The sequence below is a fragment of the Lonchura striata genome, chromosome 31 (assembly GCF_050655825.1).
Source record: "Lonchura striata isolate lonStrDom1 chromosome 31, ASM5065582v1, whole genome shotgun sequence".
In the NCBI taxonomy this organism is placed as follows: domain Eukaryota; kingdom Metazoa; phylum Chordata; class Aves; order Passeriformes; family Estrildidae; genus Lonchura; species Lonchura striata.
The window spans coordinates 8,527,827-8,545,896 of NC_140733.1; the positions used below are offsets into that span (position 1 = coordinate 8,527,827).

At 64.1% G+C, this 18,070-nt stretch overlaps 2 protein-coding genes and 1 non-coding gene across 4 annotated transcripts; 1 reads left to right on the forward strand and 2 right to left on the reverse strand.

Moving 5' to 3' along the window:
• Nucleotides 1-177: 177 nt before the first annotated feature.
• Nucleotides 178-15,179, reverse strand: LOC146764849 (uncharacterized). Its single transcript, XM_085563652.1, has 17 exons — nucleotides 15,160-15,179; nucleotides 14,996-15,063; nucleotides 13,106-13,399; nucleotides 12,915-12,961; nucleotides 12,334-12,372; nucleotides 11,378-11,450; nucleotides 10,458-10,586; nucleotides 9,496-9,602; nucleotides 7,616-7,736; nucleotides 6,665-6,838; nucleotides 6,056-6,125; nucleotides 4,761-4,925; nucleotides 3,644-3,771; nucleotides 2,525-2,659; nucleotides 1,680-1,757; nucleotides 444-607; nucleotides 178-391 (listed from the first exon to the last, which is right to left on the reverse strand). The coding sequence occupies exons 1-17, from the start codon at nucleotides 15,177-15,179 to the stop codon at nucleotides 194-196; spliced, it is 2,010 nt and encodes a 669-aa protein (XP_085419778.1). The 3' UTR covers nucleotides 178-193.
• Nucleotides 15,180-15,245: 66 nt separating this feature from the next.
• Nucleotides 15,246-16,680, forward strand: LOC146764850 (ubiquitin-like FUBI-ribosomal protein eS30 fusion protein). 2 transcript variants are annotated; one of them, XM_085563861.1, is made up of 5 exons: nucleotides 15,246-15,435; nucleotides 15,973-16,055; nucleotides 16,142-16,286; nucleotides 16,373-16,428; nucleotides 16,521-16,680. In XM_085563861.1, exons 1-5 carry the CDS (start codon nucleotides 15,261-15,263, stop codon nucleotides 16,644-16,646), a joined length of 585 nt encoding a protein of 194 aa, XP_085419987.1. In that variant the 5' UTR covers nucleotides 15,246-15,260; the 3' UTR covers nucleotides 16,647-16,680. The 2 variants fall into 2 exon arrangements, with proteins under 2 accessions (XP_085419987.1, XP_085419988.1); XM_085563862.1 differs by having other exon boundaries at nucleotides 15,390-15,416.
• Nucleotides 16,681-17,349: 669 nt separating this feature from the next.
• LOC146764851 (U2 spliceosomal RNA) lies at nucleotides 17,350-17,540 on the reverse strand. Its single transcript, XR_014950605.1, has one exon. It is a non-coding gene; the product is annotated as a U2 spliceosomal RNA (small nuclear RNA).
• Between the last annotated feature and the right edge of the window lie 530 nt (nucleotides 17,541-18,070).

An 18,070-nucleotide genomic window follows, 5' to 3' on the forward strand; every position in this document is an offset into this window, starting at 1 on the left:
ACTGGGAGGGGACTGGGGGGTACTGGGAGCACTGGGAGGGGACTGGGAGGGCACTGGGGGGTACTGGGAGGGACTGGGGGGTGCTGGGAGGGCACTGGGGGGTTACTGGGAGGGACTGGGAGGTACTGGGAGGGAACTGGGAGCACTGGGGCTGCCCCTCCCCCAAGGAGCCGGGGCTGCGGCACCGGGAGCTTTATTGGGGACGGGGGAGGGGACAGGTGTGACACGGGTGTGGCACGGGTGTGGCACGGGTGTGACACGGGTGTGGCACAGGTGTGACACGGGTGTGGCACAGATGAGGGGACAGGTGAGGGCCAGCACGGTGCCAGGTGCCGGTGCCACGGGGCAGGGGTGACACGGGTGACACCAGTGCCAGGGGCAGGTGCCACAGGTGTGCCACAGGTGTCCCCAGGTGTGCCACAGGTGTGTCCCAGGTGTCCCAGGTGTGCCACAGGTGTCCCCAGGTGTCCCCAGGTGTGTCCCAGGTGTGCCACAGGTGTGTCACAGGTGTCCCAGGTGTCCCAGGTGTCCCTCAGGTGGCCACCGGGGGCAGCCCCACCTGAGCCGTCAGCAGAGGCCCCTCCCGGCCCGGGCACAGCACCAGCACCTGGGGGGGGGAGGGCACCTGGTGACACCCCTGGGTGTGCCTGACCCCCCAGGTGTCCCAGGTGTGTCCCAGGTGTGTCTGACCCCCCCCCAGCTGTCCCCAGGTGTGTCCCCAGGTGTGCCTGACCCCCCAGGTGTGTCCCAGGTATGTCCGACCCCCCCAGGTGTCCCCAGCTGTCCCCAGGTGTCCCCCCAAGTGTCCCCCCAGCTGTTCCCAGCTGTCCCCAGGTGTCCCCCCAGGTGTCCCCAGCTGTCCCCAGCTGTCCCCAGCTGTCCCAGGTGTGTCCCAGGTGTGTCCCAGGTGTCCCAGGTGTGTCCCAGGTGTCCCCAGGTGTCCCAGGTGTGTCCCCAGGTGTCCCAGGTGTCCCCCAGGTGTGTCCCAGCTGTCCCCAGGTGTCCCCAGGTGTCCTAGGTGTGCCCCAGGTGTGTCCCAGGTGTGTCCCAGGTGTGTCCCCAGGTGTCCCAGGTGTGTCCCAGGTGTGTCCCAGGTGTGTCCCAGCTGTCCCCAGGTGTCCCAGCTGTCCCAGGTGTGTCCCAGGTGTCCCCAGGTGTCCCAGGTGTGTCCCAGGTGTCCCAGGTGTGTCCCAGGTGTCCCCAGGTGTCCCAGGTGTGTCCCAGGTGTCCCAGGTGTGTCCCAGGTGTGTCCCAGGTGTGTCCCAGGTGTCCCAGGTGTCCCAGGTGTGTCCCAGGTGTGTCCCAGCTGTCCCCAGCTGTCCCAGGTGTGTCCCAGGTGTGTCCCAGCTGTCCCAGGTGTCCCCAGCTGTCCCCAGCTGTCCCCAGGTGTGTCCCAGGTGTCCCAGGTGTGTCCCAGGTGTCCCAGGTGTCCCAGGTGTCCCCAGATGTGTCCCAGGTGTCCCCAGCTGTCCCCAGCTGTCCCCAGCTGTCCCAGGTGTCCCAGGTGTGTCCCAGCTGTCCCCAGGTGTGTCCCAGGTGTTCCCAGGTGTGTCCCAGCTGTCCCAGGTGTGTCCCAGGTGTCCCAGCTGTCCCCAGCTGTCCCAGGTGTGTCCCAGCTGTCCCAGGTGTGTCCCAGCTGTCCCAGGTGTCCCAGGTGTGATCCAGGTGTGTCCCCTCACCTGCAGCCGGGCCGGGCCCTGCCCGGGTTCCAGCCAGGTCCCGAGGCAGCAGCGCAGCCCCGGCAGCAGCAGCGGCACCTGGGGGGGCAGAAATTGGGGATTTGGGGGATTTGGGGCATTTTGGGGGCTTTGGGGCATTCTGGGGGGTTTGGGGCATTTTGGGGGGTTTGGGGAATTTTTTAGGTTATTTTGGGGGTATTTGGGGGGATTTTGGGGTATTTTGGGTTATTTTTGCAGGGATTTTTGCGGGGATTTTGGGGTATTTTGGGTTATTTTTGGAGGGATTTTTGGGGGGATTTTGGGGTATTTCGGGTTATTTTTGCAGGGATTTTTGGGGGGATTTTGGGGTATTTTGGGGGGATTTTGGGGTATTTTTGGAGGGATTTTGGGGCATTCTGGGGGGTTTGGAGCATTTCTTAAGATTGTTTTGGGATGATTTGGGGGGATTTTGGGGTTATTTGGGGTATGTCGGGGTAATTTTGGGTGGTTTTAGGGTATTTTGGGGTGGTTTCAGGGTATTTTTGGGGGTTTTTGGGGTACCTTGAGGCAGGGGGGCTGAGGCCGTTTTGGGGTGGTTTTGGGGGTATTTTTGGGTGGTTTCAGGGTATTTTTGGGTTTTTTGGGGTACCTTGAGGCAGGGGGGCTGCAGCCGTTTTGGGGGGATTTTGGGTGTATTTTTGGGTGGTTTTGGGGGTATTTTTGGGTGGTTTCAGGGTATTTTTGGGTGGTTTTAGGGTATTTTTGGGTGGTTTCAGGGTATTTTTGGGTGGTTTCAGGGTATTTTTGGGGGTTTTTGGGTGTATTTTTGGGTGGTTTCAGGGTATTTTTGGGGGTTTTTGGGGTACCTTGAGGCAGGGGGGCTGCAGCCGTTTTGGGGGGGGGTGGCAGCGCAGCAGCAGCACCAGGTTGGGGGTCGGGGGGGCCCCCCCGGGCAGCAGCACCCCCAAAGTCAGGCGCAGGCGGGGCCCCAGCCCCTGCACCTGGGGGGAGAAAACTGGGGGGTCAGGGACCCCAAAAACCCTCCCGGGGACCCCAAAATCCCCCCGAGAAATCCCAAAAATCCCCCCAGAAATCCCAAAACCCTCCCAGGGACCCCAAAACCCTCCCAGGGACCCCAAAACCCTTCCGGGGACCCCAAAAAACCCCAGAAATCCCGAAAATCCCCCCAGAAATCCCAAAATCCCCCCAGAAATCCCCAAACCCTCCCGGGGACCCCAAAACCCTCCCGGGGACCCCAAAAAAACCCCAGAAATCCCAAAAATCCCCCCAGAAATCCCAAAACCCTCCCGGGGACCCCAAAACCCTCCCGGGGACCCCAAAACCCTCCCGGGGACCCCAAAAAAACCCCAGAAATCCCAAAACCCTCCCGGGGACCCCAAATCCCTCCCGGGGACCCCAAAACCCTCCCAGGGACCCCAAAATCCCCCCAGAAATCCCAAAATCCCCAAGGGACCCCAAAATTTCCTCACGGACATCCCCAAACCTCCCCCCCACCCCAAGAGACCCCAAAATTCTCCTCACGGAGGGACCCCCAAAACCCACCCCGAGAACCCCAAAAGTCTCACAAAGAAACCAAATTCCTCCCTGGGGACCCCCAGATTCCTCCCTGGGGACCCCAAATCCCGCGGGGACCCCCAGTTTCACCCCAGGGACCCCAAAATTCCTCCCTGGGGACCCCAAATCCCGCAAGGACCCCCAGGTTTCACCCCAGGGACCCCCAAAATCCTCCCTGGGGACCCCCAAATTTCCCCCCGGGACCCCAAATCCCGCAAGGACCCCCAGGTTTCACCCCAGGGACCCCAAAATTCCGCACAGAGACCCCCCAAATTTCCCCCCGGGACCCCTAAATCCCAGGGGACCCCCAAATTCCCCCTAAAGGAACCTTTAACCTCCCCCAGCCCCCCCAATTTTAGGCTCCCCCCCCCCCAGCACCCCCATTTTTTTGGGGTGCCCCCCAGACTCACGGTGGCCGTCAGGGTGAGGGGGGGGTCCCCCACTTTGGGGGCGGCGCCCCCCCCCAGGGCTCGGGCCAGGCCCCGGGCGGCCCCCAGGCGCAGCCCCCCCAAATCCTGCTGGAAGCGCCCGTGCATGCCTGGGGGGGTGGGGGGCACCCATGGGTGCTGCGGAACACCCCCCACCCAAAATTCGGGGATTCCTCCTCCCCCCCCCACCAAGCACCCCAAACCCCCTCCCCGAGGGTGCCCCCCCCACCCCAAATCCCCCCCCCACAAAGACCCCAGACCCCAAATTCCCCCCAAAAGGACCCCAGACCCAAATCCCCCCCCATGGGTGCCCCCCCACCCCATAACCCCCACCATGAAGACCCCAGACCCCAAATCCCCCCCAAAAGGACCCCAGACCCCAAATCCCCCCCAAAGGACCCCAGACCCAAATCCCCCCCAAAGGACCCCAGACCCAAATCCCCCCCCATGAAGACCCCAGACCCCAAATCCCCCCCATGAAGACCCCAAACCCCAAATCCCCCCCAAAAAGGACCCCAGACCCAAATCCCCCCCATGAAGCCCCCAGACCCAAATCCCCCCCCATGAAGACCCCAGACCCCAAATTCCCCCCAAAAGGACCCCAAACCCCAAATTCCCCCCAAAAGGACCCCAGACCCAAATCCCCCCCATGAAGCCCCCAGACCCAAATCCCCCCCCATGAAGACCCCAGACCCCAAATTCCCCCCAAAAGGACCCCAGACCCAAATCCCCCCCATGAAGACCCCAAACCCCAAATCCCCCCCAAAAAGGACCCCAGACCCAAATCCCCCCCATGAAGACCCCAGACCCCAAATCCCCCCCATGGGTGCCCCCCCACCCCAAAAGGACCCCAGACCCAAATCCCCCCCATGAAGACCCCAGACCCCAAATCCCCCCCAAAAAGGACCCCAGACCCCAGACCCCAAATCCCCCCCATGGGTGCCCCCCCACCCCAAAAGGACCCCAGACCCCAAATCCCCCCCATGAAGACCCCAGACCCCAAATCCCCCCCCATGAAGTCCCCAGACCCAAATCCCCCCCATGAAGCCCCCAGACCCAAATCCCCCCCCATGAAGCCCCCAGACCCTCCCCCACTCACGGGGGGCGTCCTCGCGCTCCCTCAGGGCCCGATCCACGAAGAGGCGCGTGCGGGGGGGGAGGGGCAGGCGGGGGAGGGGCGCGGGGGGGGTCTCGCCCCCCCCAGCCCCGCGACCCCCCCCCAAATCCGCGCGGCGCCGCAGCATCCGGATCGACAGGGCGCCCCCTGCCGGCGCGGAGGACTCAGCGACCACCAGCCCCCCCCCCAAATTTGGGATTCCCCCCCCCCCCCATAAGTGCCCCACCCTTCCCCTAATTTGGGACCCTCTCACCCATGGGACCCCCCCCTCATTTTGGCATTTTGGGACCCCTCCCCAATTTGGGATCTCCTCCCAATTTGACACCTCCCCCCTCAATTTGGGACCCCCCCCCCATCCTCCTCATTCGGGGACCCCTCCCCATTTTGGGACCCCCCATTTTGGGACCCCCCCCTCACTATGGGACCCCCCCCCCCATCCTCCTCATTCGGGGACCCCTCCCCATTTTGGGACCCCTCCTTATTTTGGACACCCCTCCACACACCTTTTGGGACCCCCCATTTTTGGGACCCCCCCCCCCATTTTGGGACCCCCCCCCTTCCCTCCACGCCCCGTTTGGGACCACCCCCAACCCTCCGACTCCTCCCCACCCCTGGGTGCCCCCCCCACCCCTCCGTGCCCCCCCCCGGTACCCCTCCCGGTACCCCCCAAACCTGGGACCCCTCCCGGTTCCCCCCCGGTTCCCCCCCCCCGTTCCCCCCCGGTTCTCCCGGTGCCTCCCGTTCGCCCCCCCGGTGTCCCCCCTCCGTCCCCCGGTTCCCCGTTCCCCCCCCCGGTGCCCCGGTGCCCCCGTTCCCACCCCGGTGTCCTCCCTCCCTCCCCCGGTTCCCCTGGCTTTCCCCCGGTGCCTCCCGGTGCCCTCCGTTCCCACTCCGGTTCCCCCCCCGGTTTCCCCCGTTCCCCCCCGGTTCTCCTTCCCGGTGCCCCCGGTGCCACCGTGCCCACCCTGGTGTCCCCCCCCGCCGCGTTCCCCCTCCCGGTGCCGCCCCGTTCCCCCCGGTTCTCCCGTTCACCCCCCCGATGTCCTCCCTCCCTCCCCCGGTTCCCCCGGGTTTCCCCCGGTGTCCCCGGTGCCCCCGTGCCCACCCCAGTGCCCCCGGTGTTCTCCCTCCCGTTCCCCCCCGGTTTCCCCGCTTTCCCCCCCGGTTTCCCCCGGTTCCCCCTCCCGGTGTCCCCGTTCCCCCTCCCGGTGCTTCCCGGTTCCCTCCCGGTTCCCTCCCGGTTCCCTCCCGGTTCCCTCCGGTGCCCCGGTGCCCACCGCGGCCGGTGCACAGCAGCGTGTTCTCCTCCCGCCCGTAGCGCCCGAAGCACAGCCCGGTCACCACCTCCTGGGGGGGCACCCAGGGGTGGGTGGGGGGCACCCAAATATTGATGGGGGCACCCAGGGGTGGGTGGGGGGCACCCAAATATGGGGGGGCACCCTGGGGTGGGTGGGGGGCACCCAAATATACGGGGGTGGCACCCAGGTGTATGAGGGGGGCACCCAGGGGTGGGTGGGGGGCACCCAAGTATTGAGGGGGGGCACCTAAATATGAGGGGGGGGCACCCAGGGGTGAGGGGAGCACCCAAATATGGGGGGGGGGCACCCAGGGGTGAGGGCGGAATTAGGGGATATTTTGGGTATTTTTGGAGTGTTTTGGGGGGGGGTTGGGGGGTCCCAGGAGATTTGAGGCTCCCGGGGAAGAATTTTGGGATATTTGAGGAGGATTTGGGGGGATTTTTGGGGGTCCCAGGAGATTTGAGGCTCTGGAGTGCAATTTTGGGACATTTGAGGAGGATTTTTGGGGGTCCCAGGAGATTTGAGGCTACTGGGGAGGAATTTTGGGATATTTGAGGAGGATTTTGGGGGGTTTTTGGGGGTCCCCACCTGCGTTTTGAGGGTGCACAGCAGGGTCCTGCCCCGGTAGAGCCGCAGCTCCCCCGAGGGGCCCGGGGGGGTCCCCAGGGCCACCAGGGCAGCCCCCAGACCCCTCCCGGGCAGCGCCGCCCCCGCCAGCCCCGAGACCGGCCCCGGCAGCCGCAGCGCCCAGAGCCGGCGGCCCTGGGGGGAAACGGGGGTCAGGAGGGGTTTGGGGGGTCCCTGAGGGGTTTGGGGAGGGTCCCTGAGGGGTTTGGGGGGGAGTTTGGGGGTCCCTGGGGGGTTTGGGGGGGGGTCAGGAGGGCTTTGGGAGGGTCCCTGGGGGGTTTAGGGGGGAGTTTTGGGGTCCCAGAGGGGTTTAGGGGGGAGTTTGGGGGTCCCAGAGGGGTTTGGGGAGGAATCTGGGGGTTCCTGAGGGGTTTGGGGGGTCCCAGGGGGGTTTGGGGGGTCCCTGGGGAGTTTAGGAGGGAGTTTGGGGGTCCCTGAGGGGTTTGGGGGGGAGTTTGGGGGTCCCTGGGGGTTTTGGGAGGGAGTTTGGGGGTCCCTGAGGGGTTTGGGGGACTCCTAGAGGGGTTTGGGGGGGAGTTTGGGGGTCCCTGGGGGGTTTGGGGGGGAGTTTGGGGGTCCCAGAGGGGTTTAGGGGGGAGTTTGGGGGTCCCAGAGAGGTTTGAGGGGGTCCCTGAAGGGTTTGGGGGGGATTTGTGGAATCTCAGAAGGGTTTGGGGGAGAGTTTGGGGGTCCCAGAGGGGTTTGGGGGAGTCCCTGAGGGGTTTAGGGGGGTCCCAGAGGGGTTTAGGGGGGAGTTTGGGGGTCCCAGAGGGAACTGGGGAGTCTTGGGGTGGGATGAGAGAAGGTTTGAAGGGATTTGGGGGGATTTGGGGTCACCTGGGGCAGTCTGAGGGCAGGTTTGGGGGGATTTGGGGGGGATTTTGGGGTGAATTTGGGGGGTTTTGGGGTCACCTGGGCGCTGAAGGCCTGCAGGGTCCCGTCGGCCGTGGCAGCCAGGAGCCCCCCGTCCTGTGGGATCAGCCCCGCGGGGCGCGACCCCAGCACCCCCAAAACCCGGCCGTGCTCCCGGGACCTGGGACCCCAAAACCTCCATGAACCACCCCAAAATAACCCCAAAATAACCCCAAAATAACCCCAAAATAACCCCAAAATAACCCCAAAACCCGGCCCTGATCCCGGGACCTGGGACCCCAAAACCTCCAAAAACTACCCCAAAATAACCCCAAAATAACCCCAAAATAACCCCAAAATAACCCCAAAATAACCCCAAAACCCGGCTGTGCTCCCGGGACCTGGGGACCCCCAAAATCTCCAAAAACTACCCCAAAATAACCCCAAAATAACCCCAAAACCCGGCCGTGCTCCCGGGACCTGGGACCCCAAAACCTCCAAAAACTACCCCAAAATAACCCCAAAATAACCCCAAAATAACACCAAAATAACCCCAAAATAACCCCAAAACCCTGCCCTGCTCCCGGGACCTGGGACCCCAAAACCTCCATAAACTACCCCAAAATAACCCCAAAAAACCTCTATGAACCACCCCAAAATAACCCCAAAATAACCCCAAAATAACCCCAAAACCCGTCTGTGCTCCCGGGACCTGGGGACCCCAAAACCTCCAAAAACTACCCCAAAATAACCCCAAAATAACCCCAAAATAACCCCAAAATAACCCCAAAATAACCCCAAAACCCGGCCCTGCTCCCGGGACCTGGGACCCCAAAACCTCCATGAACCACCCCAAAATAACCCCAAAATAACCCCAAAATAACCCCAAAATAACCCCAAAATAACCCCAAAACCCGGCCGTGCTCCCGGGACCTGGGGACCCCAAAACCTCCAAAAACTACCCCAAAATAACCCGAAAAAAACTCCATGACCCACCCCAAAAAAACCCAAAAATAACCCCCAAACCCCCCCCAAAAAAAACCCCAAAACAACCCCCAAAAACCTCCAACCCCCCCACCCTAAAATAACCCCAAAACAGCCCCAAAATAACTCCCAAAAGCCCCAAAATAACCCCCAAATCCCCCCAAATTCCCTCAGTCCCCCCCAAACTTCCCCTTTTCCCCTCCCCATGTCCCATCCCTGTACCCCAAATCCCCCCAGACCCCTCCCAGGACCCCCCAAACCCTCCCAGGACCCCCCAAACCTTCCCAGGACCCCCCAAATCCCCCCAGACCCCCTCAAAAGCCTCCCAAACCCCCCCAGGACCCCCCAAACCCCCCCAGACCCCTCCCACACCCCCCCAGACCCCCTCAAAAGCCCCCCAAACCCCCCCAGGACCCCCCAAAACCCCCCCAAACCCCCCCAGGACCCCCCAATCACCCTCAGGACCCCCCCAAACCCTCCCAGGCCCCCCCAAATCCCCCCCAAACCCCCCCCAGGACCCCCCAATCACCCCCAGGACCCCCCAATCCCACCCAGGACCCCCAAACTCACCGGCTCAGCCCCCGCAGGGTCCCGTCCCTGCACCCCAGACCCCCTAAAACCCCCCCAGGACACCCCCAAAACCCCCCAAAACCCCCTCCAAACCTTCCCAGGACCCCCCAAATCCCACCCAGGACCCCCCAGGACACCCCCAAACCCCCCCAAACGTACCCCAAACCCTCCCAAGACCCCCCAGGACCCCCCAACTCACCGGCTCAGCCCCTGCAGGGTCCCGTCCCTGCACCCCAGACCCCCCAGGACCACCCCAAAACCCCCCCAAACCCCCCCAGGACACCCCAAAACCCCCCCAAAACCCCCTCCAAACCCTCCCAGGACCCCCCAAACCCCCCCAGGACCCCCCAGGACCCCCCAATCACCCCCAGGACCCCCCAACTCACCGGCTCAGCCCCCGCAGGGTCCCGTCCCTGCAGGCCACCCCCAGGCGGCACCGCCCGTCCCCGGGGCCGCGGGGCACCACGAACGCGGGGGGGGACGGCACCCAGCCCTGGGGGCACCCCAAAGGGTCAGGGGGCACCCAAAAGGGTCAGGGGGCACCCCAAAAGGGTCAGGGGGCACCCCAAAAGGTTTAGGGGGCACCCAAAAGGGTCAGGGGGCACCCAGAGGGGTCAGGGGGCACCCCAAAAGGGTCAGGGGGCACCCAGAGGGGTTCCAAGAAGGTCCTGGGAAGGTCAGGATGGGTCTGGGAGCATCCAAAGTGGTTTGGGGGTATCCCAGGTGGGATTTGGGGTGTCCTGGGTGAGTTTTGGGGTGTCCCAGGTGGATTTTGGGTTATCCCATTTGTATGTGGTGTTCCCCAGGTGTATTTTGGGGTTCTCCAGGTGTATTTTGGGATGTCCCAGGTACATTTTGGGGTGTCCCAGGTGTATTTTGGTGTTCCCCAGGTACATTTCGGGGTGCCACGGGTGGTTTTGGGTTCCCCAGGTACTTTTTGGGGTGTCCCAGGTACATTTTGGGGTTCCCCGGGTACATTTCGGGGTGTCCCAGCTGTATTTTGGGGTGTCCCAGGTACATTTTGGGGTGTCCCAGGTACATTTTGGGATTCCCCAGGTGTATTTTGGGGTTTCCCAGGTACATTTTGGGGTTCCCCGGGTACATTTCGGGGTGTCCCAGGTACATTTCAGGGTGTCCCAGCTGTATTTTGGTGTTCCCCAGGGGTATTTCGGGGTTCCCCGGGTACATTTTGGGGTTCCCCAGGTACATTTCGGGATTCCCCAGGTGTATTTTGGGGTGTCCCAGGTACATTTCGGGGTTCCCCAGGTACATTTCGGGATTCCCCAGGTCCATTTTGGGGTTCCCCGGGTACATTTTGGGGTGTCCCAGGTCCATTTTGGGGTCCCACCTTGCAGATGACGGTGAAGGCCTCGGGGTCCAGCACCAGCACGTCCCCGGCCTCGGTGCCCAGCACGGGACACTCGGGGGTCCCCTCGGGGCCCCCCCGCGGCAGCGCCCCCAGACACGTCACCACGGTCTGGGGACACGGGACACCGGGTCAGGGACACCGGGGACACCGGGGACACCGGGACAGGGACACCGGGGACACCGGGGACACCGGGACAGGGTCAGGGACAACGGGGACAGGGTCAGGGACACCGGGGACACCAGGGACACCGGGACAGGGTCAGGGACACCGGGGACACCAGGGACACCGGGACAGGGTCAGGGACAACGGGGACAGGGTCAGGGACACCGGGGACACCGGGGACAGGGGACACCGGGGACACCGGGACAGGGTCAGGGACACCGGGGACACCGGGGACACCAGGGACAGGGTCAGGGACACCGGGGACACGGGACAGGGTCAGGGACACCGGGGATGACAGGGAGAGGACACGGGGACACCGGGGACACACAGGGGACAGGGGACACTGGGGGACAAACAGGGGACACGGGGGTCAGAGAGGACAGGTGACACACAGGGGACACAGAAGGGACACAGAGGGACACCAGGTCAGGGACACAGGAGACACTGGGGGGGACAAACAGGGGACAAACAGGGGGACACAGGGGTCAGGGGGGACACTGGGGACACACAGGAGGTGACACAGGTGACACACAGGTGACACACAGGTGACAAACGTGACACAGGAGGTGGCACAGGTGACACAGGAGGTGACACAGGTGACACACAGGTTACACAGGTGACACAGGTGACAAAGGTGACACAGGAGGTGACACAGGTGACACACAGGTGACACACAGGTGATACACAGGTGATACACAGGTGACACAGGTGACACAGGTGACACAGGTGACACCCACCTGTCTCTGCAGGGGCCGCCCCTTGTGCAGCGCCACGAAGGGGCCGAGCTCGTGGGGGGGCAGTGCCAGCAGCCTGGGGGGGCAGGGGGGGCACCCATGGCACCCCTGGGACCCCCCCAAACCCCATGGAGACCCCCAAACCCCCCTGGGACCCCCCAAACCTCACAGGGACCCCCCCAAACCCCATGGAGACCCCCAAACCCCCCTGGGACCCCCCAAACCTCACAGGGACCCCCCCAAACCCCATGGAGACCTCCAAAACCCCACAGGGACCCCCCCCAAACCCCCCTGGGACCCCCCAAAACCCCATGGAGACCCCCCAAACCCCACAGGGATTCCCCCCAGACCCCCCCAAACCTCCTCATACCCCCCCAAACCCCCATGGAGACCCCCCAAACACCCCTGGGACCCCCCAAACACCCCTGGGACCCCCCAAACCCCCCTGGGACCTTCTCAAACCCCATGGGGACCCCCCAGGAGCTCCCCCAGACCCCCCCAAACCCCACAGGGACCCCCCAAAACCCCATGGAGACCCTCCAGACACCCCTGGGACCCCCCCGGACCCCACAAGGACCCCCCAAAACTCCCCCTGGGACCTTCTCAAACCCCATGGAGACCCCCCAAACACCCCTGGGACCCCCCAAAACCCCTCTGGGACCCCCCAAAACCCCATGGAGACCCCCCAAACCCCACAGGGATTCCCCCCAGACCCCCCCAAACCTCCTCATACCCCCCCAAAGCCCCATGGGACCCTCCCAAACACCCCTGGGACCCCCCAAAACCCCCCTGGGACCTTCTCAAACCCCATGGGGACCCTCCCAGGAGCTCCCCCAGACCCCCCCAAACCCCACAAGGACCCCCCAAAACCCCCCTGGGACCTTCTCAAACCCCATGGGGACCCCCCAGGAGCCCCCCCAGACCCCAGGCCCCCCCAAACCCTGGAGCCCCCCACTCACCGCAGCGACTGCGCCGTCAGGGGCACCTCGGCCTTGTCCCTGGGACCCCCCAAAATCTGCTCAGGGGGGGCTCAGGGTGCCCCCCGCACCCCAAAAACACCCCAGCTTTTGGGGACGCCCCCGAAAGGACCCCCAGTCACCCCCCCCAAAGTCACACAGAATTTTTTGGGCCCCCCCCCAAAGTGATTCAGATTTTTGGGTGCCCCCCAGGGACCCAAAATTCCCTCCCAGGACCCAAAATTCCCCCCCAAGGACCCAAAAATTCCCCCCCAAGGACACAAAAGTTCCCCTAAAAGACCCAAAAATTCCCCTCAGGGACTCAAAAGTCACCCCAAGGACCCAAAAATCCCCCAGAAGGACCCAAAATTCCCTCAAAAAACCCAAAATTCCCACCATGGACACAAAATTCTCCCCTAGGGACCCAAAAATTCCACCCCAAAGACCCAAAATTCCCCCCCCCAGAGACCCCACATACCCCCTGTAAAAAAAAAAAAAACCCAAATATTTTTGGGGTGCCCTGCTGAACCCCACCTATTTGAATCCGCCCCCCTCCCCAAAATTAAAATTCCAGCACCCCCCACCTCAAATCCTCCAACATCTCCTTCAGCGTCAGGGGGTCGATCTGATCCTACAGACCCCCCCAAAAAAAAAACCAAAAAAACACCAAAAAAACTTCAGGGTGTCTAAAACACCCCAAAACCCCCCCGGGAAGAGTGGGGGGGGTGTGAATTTGAGGAGGGGTCCCCCCAAATCCCCCCAGATCCCCCCAAACCTGCTCGGCCTGCAGCCACAGGTCCCTCTCGAGGGGCTCGGGGGGCCGGGGGGGCAGCGAGAATTTGAAGAAGGGCCGAAGGTTCCTGTAGACGTAGAGGGCGGGGCCGGCGGCCACGACCACCGCGGGACCCCCGCCGGGACCCCCGCCGGGACCCCCCGAACCCCCAAAGCTGGGCCCGAACGCCCCCAGCCCCGCGGGGGCTTCGGGCAGGGCCAGACTGGAGATGGAGCCCGCGCCCCTCACCACGGCCAGGCGGGGCCCCCCCGGCTCGCGGGGCACCCCCACCAGCAGCTGGGGGGAAATTTGGGGAGGGGTCAGCGTGGGGAGACCCCCGGGGTATCCCAGGGACCCCCCCACCAGCAGCTGGGGGGAAATTTGGGGAGGGGTCAGCGTGGGGAGACCCCCGGGGTATACCAGGGATCCCCCACCATCATCTGGGGGGAAATTTGGGGAGGGGTCAAGGTGGGGAGACCCCTGGGGTATCCCAGGGACCCCCCCCAGGGTATCCCAGGGACCCCCAGAGCTCCCCAAAACACCCAGAGACCCCCCCCCCAGAACACCCCAGGGACCCCCAGAACACCCCAGAGACCCCCAGGATGCCCCTGGGACCCCCACCACCAGCTGGGGGGGAAATTTGGGGAGGGGTCAGCGTGGGGAGACCCCCGGAGTATCCCAGGGACCCCCCAAGAACACCCCAGGGACCCCCTACCACCAATTGGGGGGGATCAGGGTGGGGAGACCCCCGGGGACCCCCCCAGAGTATCCCGGGGACCCCCCAAGAGCACCCCAAGGACCCCCACCATCAGCTGGGGGGGCTGGGGAGACCCCCGGAACAATCTGGGGACACCCCAGAGCCCCCCAGGGACCCCCAGGGACCCCCCCCAAATCAGAATCACCTTGTGGTCGCCGTCCCCATGGAGATCAACCAGCGCTGAAATTGGGGGGGGGGCTCAGGGGGGACCCCGGGGGGCTGCGACCCCCCCCTCAGGCAGTGACCCCCACCCGGAGACCCTCCCCCGTCTGAGACCCCCCCCAAACCCACAGCCCCCCCCCCAAAACACCCCAAAACCCCCAAACCCCCATTCCGAGACCCCCCCTCACCCCAAACCCCCCCAAGCTCCCACCCCCCCTCACGCCGCCCCCCCTTACCCAAAGACGCCCCCCCAAAATCCCCCTCACCCCAACCCCTGACACTCCGAGACCCCCCAAAACCCCCAGACCCCAAAAACCCCTCACCCCAACCCCCGACACTCCAAGACCCCCCAAAACCCCCAAATCCCCCCTCACCCCCAAACCCCCAGACCCCAAAACCCCCTCACCCCCAAATCCCCCCTCACCCCCCCAAACCCCCAGACCCCCCTCACGACCCCCCCCTCATTCACAGACCCCCCAAAACCCCCCCAAATCCCCCCTCACCCCCAAACCCCCAGACCCCAAATCCCCAGACCCCAAAATCCTCCCACAGCTTCCCCAAACCCCCAGACCCCAAACCCCCCCAAAAACCCCCTCACCCCCACATCCCCCCACCCCCAAACCCCCAAACCCCCCTCATGAAGCCCCCCTCTCACTTAGAGACCCCCCAAAACCCCCCTCACCCCAACCCCCGACACTCCGAGACCCCCCAAAACCCCCAGACCCCCCTCGGCCCCCCCAAACCCCCAGACCCCAAAAAACCCCCTCACCCCAAACCCCCCATTCCGAGACCCCCCTCACCCCCAGCCCCCCCAAAACCCCCAGACCCCAAAACCCCCCAAACCCCCTCACCCCCAAATCCCCCATTCCAATACCCCCCTCACCCCAGACCCCCCTCACCCAGAGACCCCCCAAAATCCCGCTCACCCCAAACCCCCCCAAGCCCCCCCCTCACCCCTCACGCCCCCCCCTCACCCATGCACCCCGGGAAGCTGCACAGCCCGGCCAGGGGGTCCTCGTGAGCCTCCAGCCATAACGAAGAGCTGCGGGGGGACCCAAGCGTTGAGTGGGGGGCGAACCCCGACACCGGGACCCCCCAAAACCCCCCAAAAAACCCCCAAAATCCGCCCCTCCCCCACCTCTCCTCAGCCGCCGCCATCGCGTTGCCACGGCAACGCGGGGATTTGCCGCCCGGAAGTGACGTTCTCCTTGCAGCTCCGCCCACCGGCGCTGCAGACCAATGAGCTTTGAGGTTTGTGTGGCCACGCCCCCCGCGCCACAACGCCGCCATCTTTGTAGTTCCGAGGTTGGCGGCGTCGGCACGTACGCCTCACGTGCGGGTGACGTCACCGCGCCGCGCCTGCGCGCTGCCCTTTTCCGCTTTGGAGACGCCGCGGTGCGGCCGCGCTCGGGGGGTTCGGGGGAATTTGGGGTTTTTTGGGGGGGATTTGGGTTTTTTGGGGACTTTTTGGGGGGATTTGGGGCTTTCTGAGGGGTCAGAAGGGCGGGGATGGGCTGCGGGAGGGAGATGAGGCGGTTGGAGGAGGTTTGGACGAGCCTGGGGGGTGTTTGTGGGGATTTTGGGGGGCTTGGGGGGGGTCCAGGGGTTTTTTGGGGTCAGAGGGGGCTGAGGCGCTATTGGGGGGTCCTGAGGGGGCTGTGAGGCCTTGAGGCGGTCGGGGTTTTTTGAGGGGGTTCCACGAGGCTTTGGGAAGGATTTGGGGGGGCTCAGGTAGGCCCAGGGGTCTTTGGGGGGACCCTCGGGGAGGGGGAGGAGGAAATTCTGGGGGGTTTTCCCTCCAAAAATAAAACCAGGAGACCCCCAAATTCCTCCCCCATATTCTTATTGCGGGGGGAGCAGCACCACCCCCTCCCCCCACAACCGCCTGAGGGTCCCCCCTTTATTTTTGGGCTTTGGGGACCCCCCTTAACCCCCCAAATCCCCTCCCCAGCCGCCACCATGCAGCTCTTCATCCGCGGCCAGACCCTCCTCACCCTCGAGCTCTCCGGCTCCGAGACCCTCGCCCAGATCAAGGTGAGCCCCCAAATTCGGGCTGTCCCATTCCCCAATCCCACCCTGATTTTGGGGTGCTGACCCCCTCTCTCTGCCCCCCTCCCCAGGACAGGGTGGCCGAGCTTTCGGGGATCCCCGCCGAGGAGCAGCTGCTGCTGCACGCCGGGACCCCCCTGGACGATGAGGCCGTGCTGGGGCAGAGCCCCCTCCCCGAATTCACCACCCTGGACCTGTCCACGCGCCTGCTGGGCGGTAATTCCGGGGGGGGCCGCTAATTACCGGGGTGTTAATTAACAAAACGACCCCCCTCAACACCCCCATTTCCTTCCTCCCCCCAGGTAAGGTGCACGGCTCGCTCGCCCGCGCCGGCAAAGTGAGGGGCCAGACCCCCAAGGTGAGCGCTGAGGGGGCTCCCCCCAGCTTGAGGGGGTTTGGGGACCCCGCCAGGGGTTTGGGGACCCCCCTGACCCCCCCGTATTTAACCAGGTGGCCAAGCAGGAGAAGAAGAAGAAGAAGACGGGGCGGGCCAAGCGGCGCATGCAGTACAACCGGCGCTTCGTCAACGTCGTGCCCACCTTCGGCAAGAAGAAGGGTCCCAACGCCAACTCCTGAGGCCAATAAAGGAATTTGGGATCAATTCCCAGCATTTTGGGGCTTTACGAGATTTTTGTGTGTTTTACTGGGGTTTTTGAACTTTGTTTTAAAGTCGGTTGTGAAGCGTTCCGCGTGGTTTGGGAGTGAAGCTGGCCTAGAAGGGGTTCATAGGGGTTCCCGAGCAGCTGATAGGGCTGGTAATTAGTGGGAGGAGCTTAATGAGCGTTAATTTGGAGGAGACGCAGTGATGGAAATCCTGAGTGATCCCGAATTTGAGGGAGCCGAGCGGTGCCAAGTTTTCCCAGCGCTGCCTCCTGTCCCCCCAAAATCCCCCTGGGAGGGAAGGAGAGACCCCCAAATCCTCCCCAATTCCCTTAGACCGGTTCCCCCCCAGCCCCAGAGCCGCCGGGTGAGGAAAGGGGCGGGGCAAATCCGTCCCGAGGTATGAATATGCAAATATACAAGGCTATTATGCTAATAGACCGAACGACGCAAAACTTCCCGCGCTGCCGGGGCGAGAGGCGGGGTTATGCAAAACAGGTGCGCGCAGTGGGATGGTTTTTTGGGGAGATTTTTGGGATTTTAGGGGTCGCGGGAGGGAGGCGCGGGATGAGACCGGGAACGGGCGGGAGTGCCGCGATCCCGGGACGCTGCGGCTGCTGCCGCCGCAGAGCCGCGCCCGAACCATCTCCTCATCTGCTGTTCACCGGCACAGGTCCCCGAGGGGTGCACCGTTCCCGGAGGCACTGCAATACCGGCACGATGCGCGGAGCGGAGAGAGCAAGCTCCGGGTCCAACTCCCGAGCCCAAAAATCCGTTTAATATGAAGTCCTCTCATCGAGGACGTATCAGATATTAAACTGATAAGAACAGATACTACACTTGATCTTAGCCAAAAGGCCGAGAAGCGATACCGGACCCCGCCCCGGCCCCGCCCGGCCCCGCACCGGCCCCGCCCGCACCTCACGGACACCCCCGCGCCGCCGCCGCCCCGCCCGGCCCCGCTCCCGGCCGCCTTCCCCGCCCCGTCCCGCGCTTCCCTCCCGCGCTTCTCACACACGGACCCCAAAAATCCCGAAAATGTCCCAAAAAATCCTCCCAGAATGCACTGCGCGGGTGGCGGCTCGATAAATGTGCATAGCCACGCCCCTTTATTCAAATAGACACTCGGTTTTGCTTCATAGCCGCCCACATCGCTTTTTTTCCCGCCTCGCTTTGTGATTGGCCGCCCGCGCCGCTTTATTTGCATTCGCCCTGCCTCGTTCCCCACTGGCTGGTGATTAGCATAACCCCGCCTCTCGTCTCTAATAGGGTAATTCCGCCCGCTCATTTGCATTCGCCCCGCCCCCGCCGCTGCCGCCATTGGGGTCCCGCCTTCCCCTCAAGGCGCTCGGGGCTGGGCGGCAGCGGGACCCCAAAAGCCCCAAATCGGCCCCTCCTGA

Bases quoted from the DNA above. Each gene is read 5' to 3' on its own strand.
- LOC146764849 (XM_085563652.1), bottom strand. From the start codon at position 15,179: ATGGCGGCGGCTGAGGAGAG. The intron at 3,772-4,760 runs GTGAGTGGGGGA...CCACCCCCCCAG, and splicing joins GGAGCGCGAGGACGCCCCCC to GCATGCACGGGCGCTTCCAG. The intron at 608-1,679 runs GTGAGGGGACAC...TCCCCCCCCCAG, and splicing joins AGGGCCCGGCCCGGCTGCAG to GTGCTGGTGCTGTGCCCGGG.
- LOC146764850 (XM_085563861.1), top strand. From the start codon at position 15,261: ATGAGCTTTGAGGTTTGTGTGGCCACGCCCCCCGCGCCACAACGCCGC. The intron at 15,436-15,972 runs GTTCGGGGGAAT...TCCCCTCCCCAG, and splicing joins GGTGCGGCCGCGCTCGGGGG to CCGCCACCATGCAGCTCTTC. The intron at 16,056-16,141 runs GTGAGCCCCCAA...CCCCCTCCCCAG, and splicing joins AGACCCTCGCCCAGATCAAG to GACAGGGTGGCCGAGCTTTC.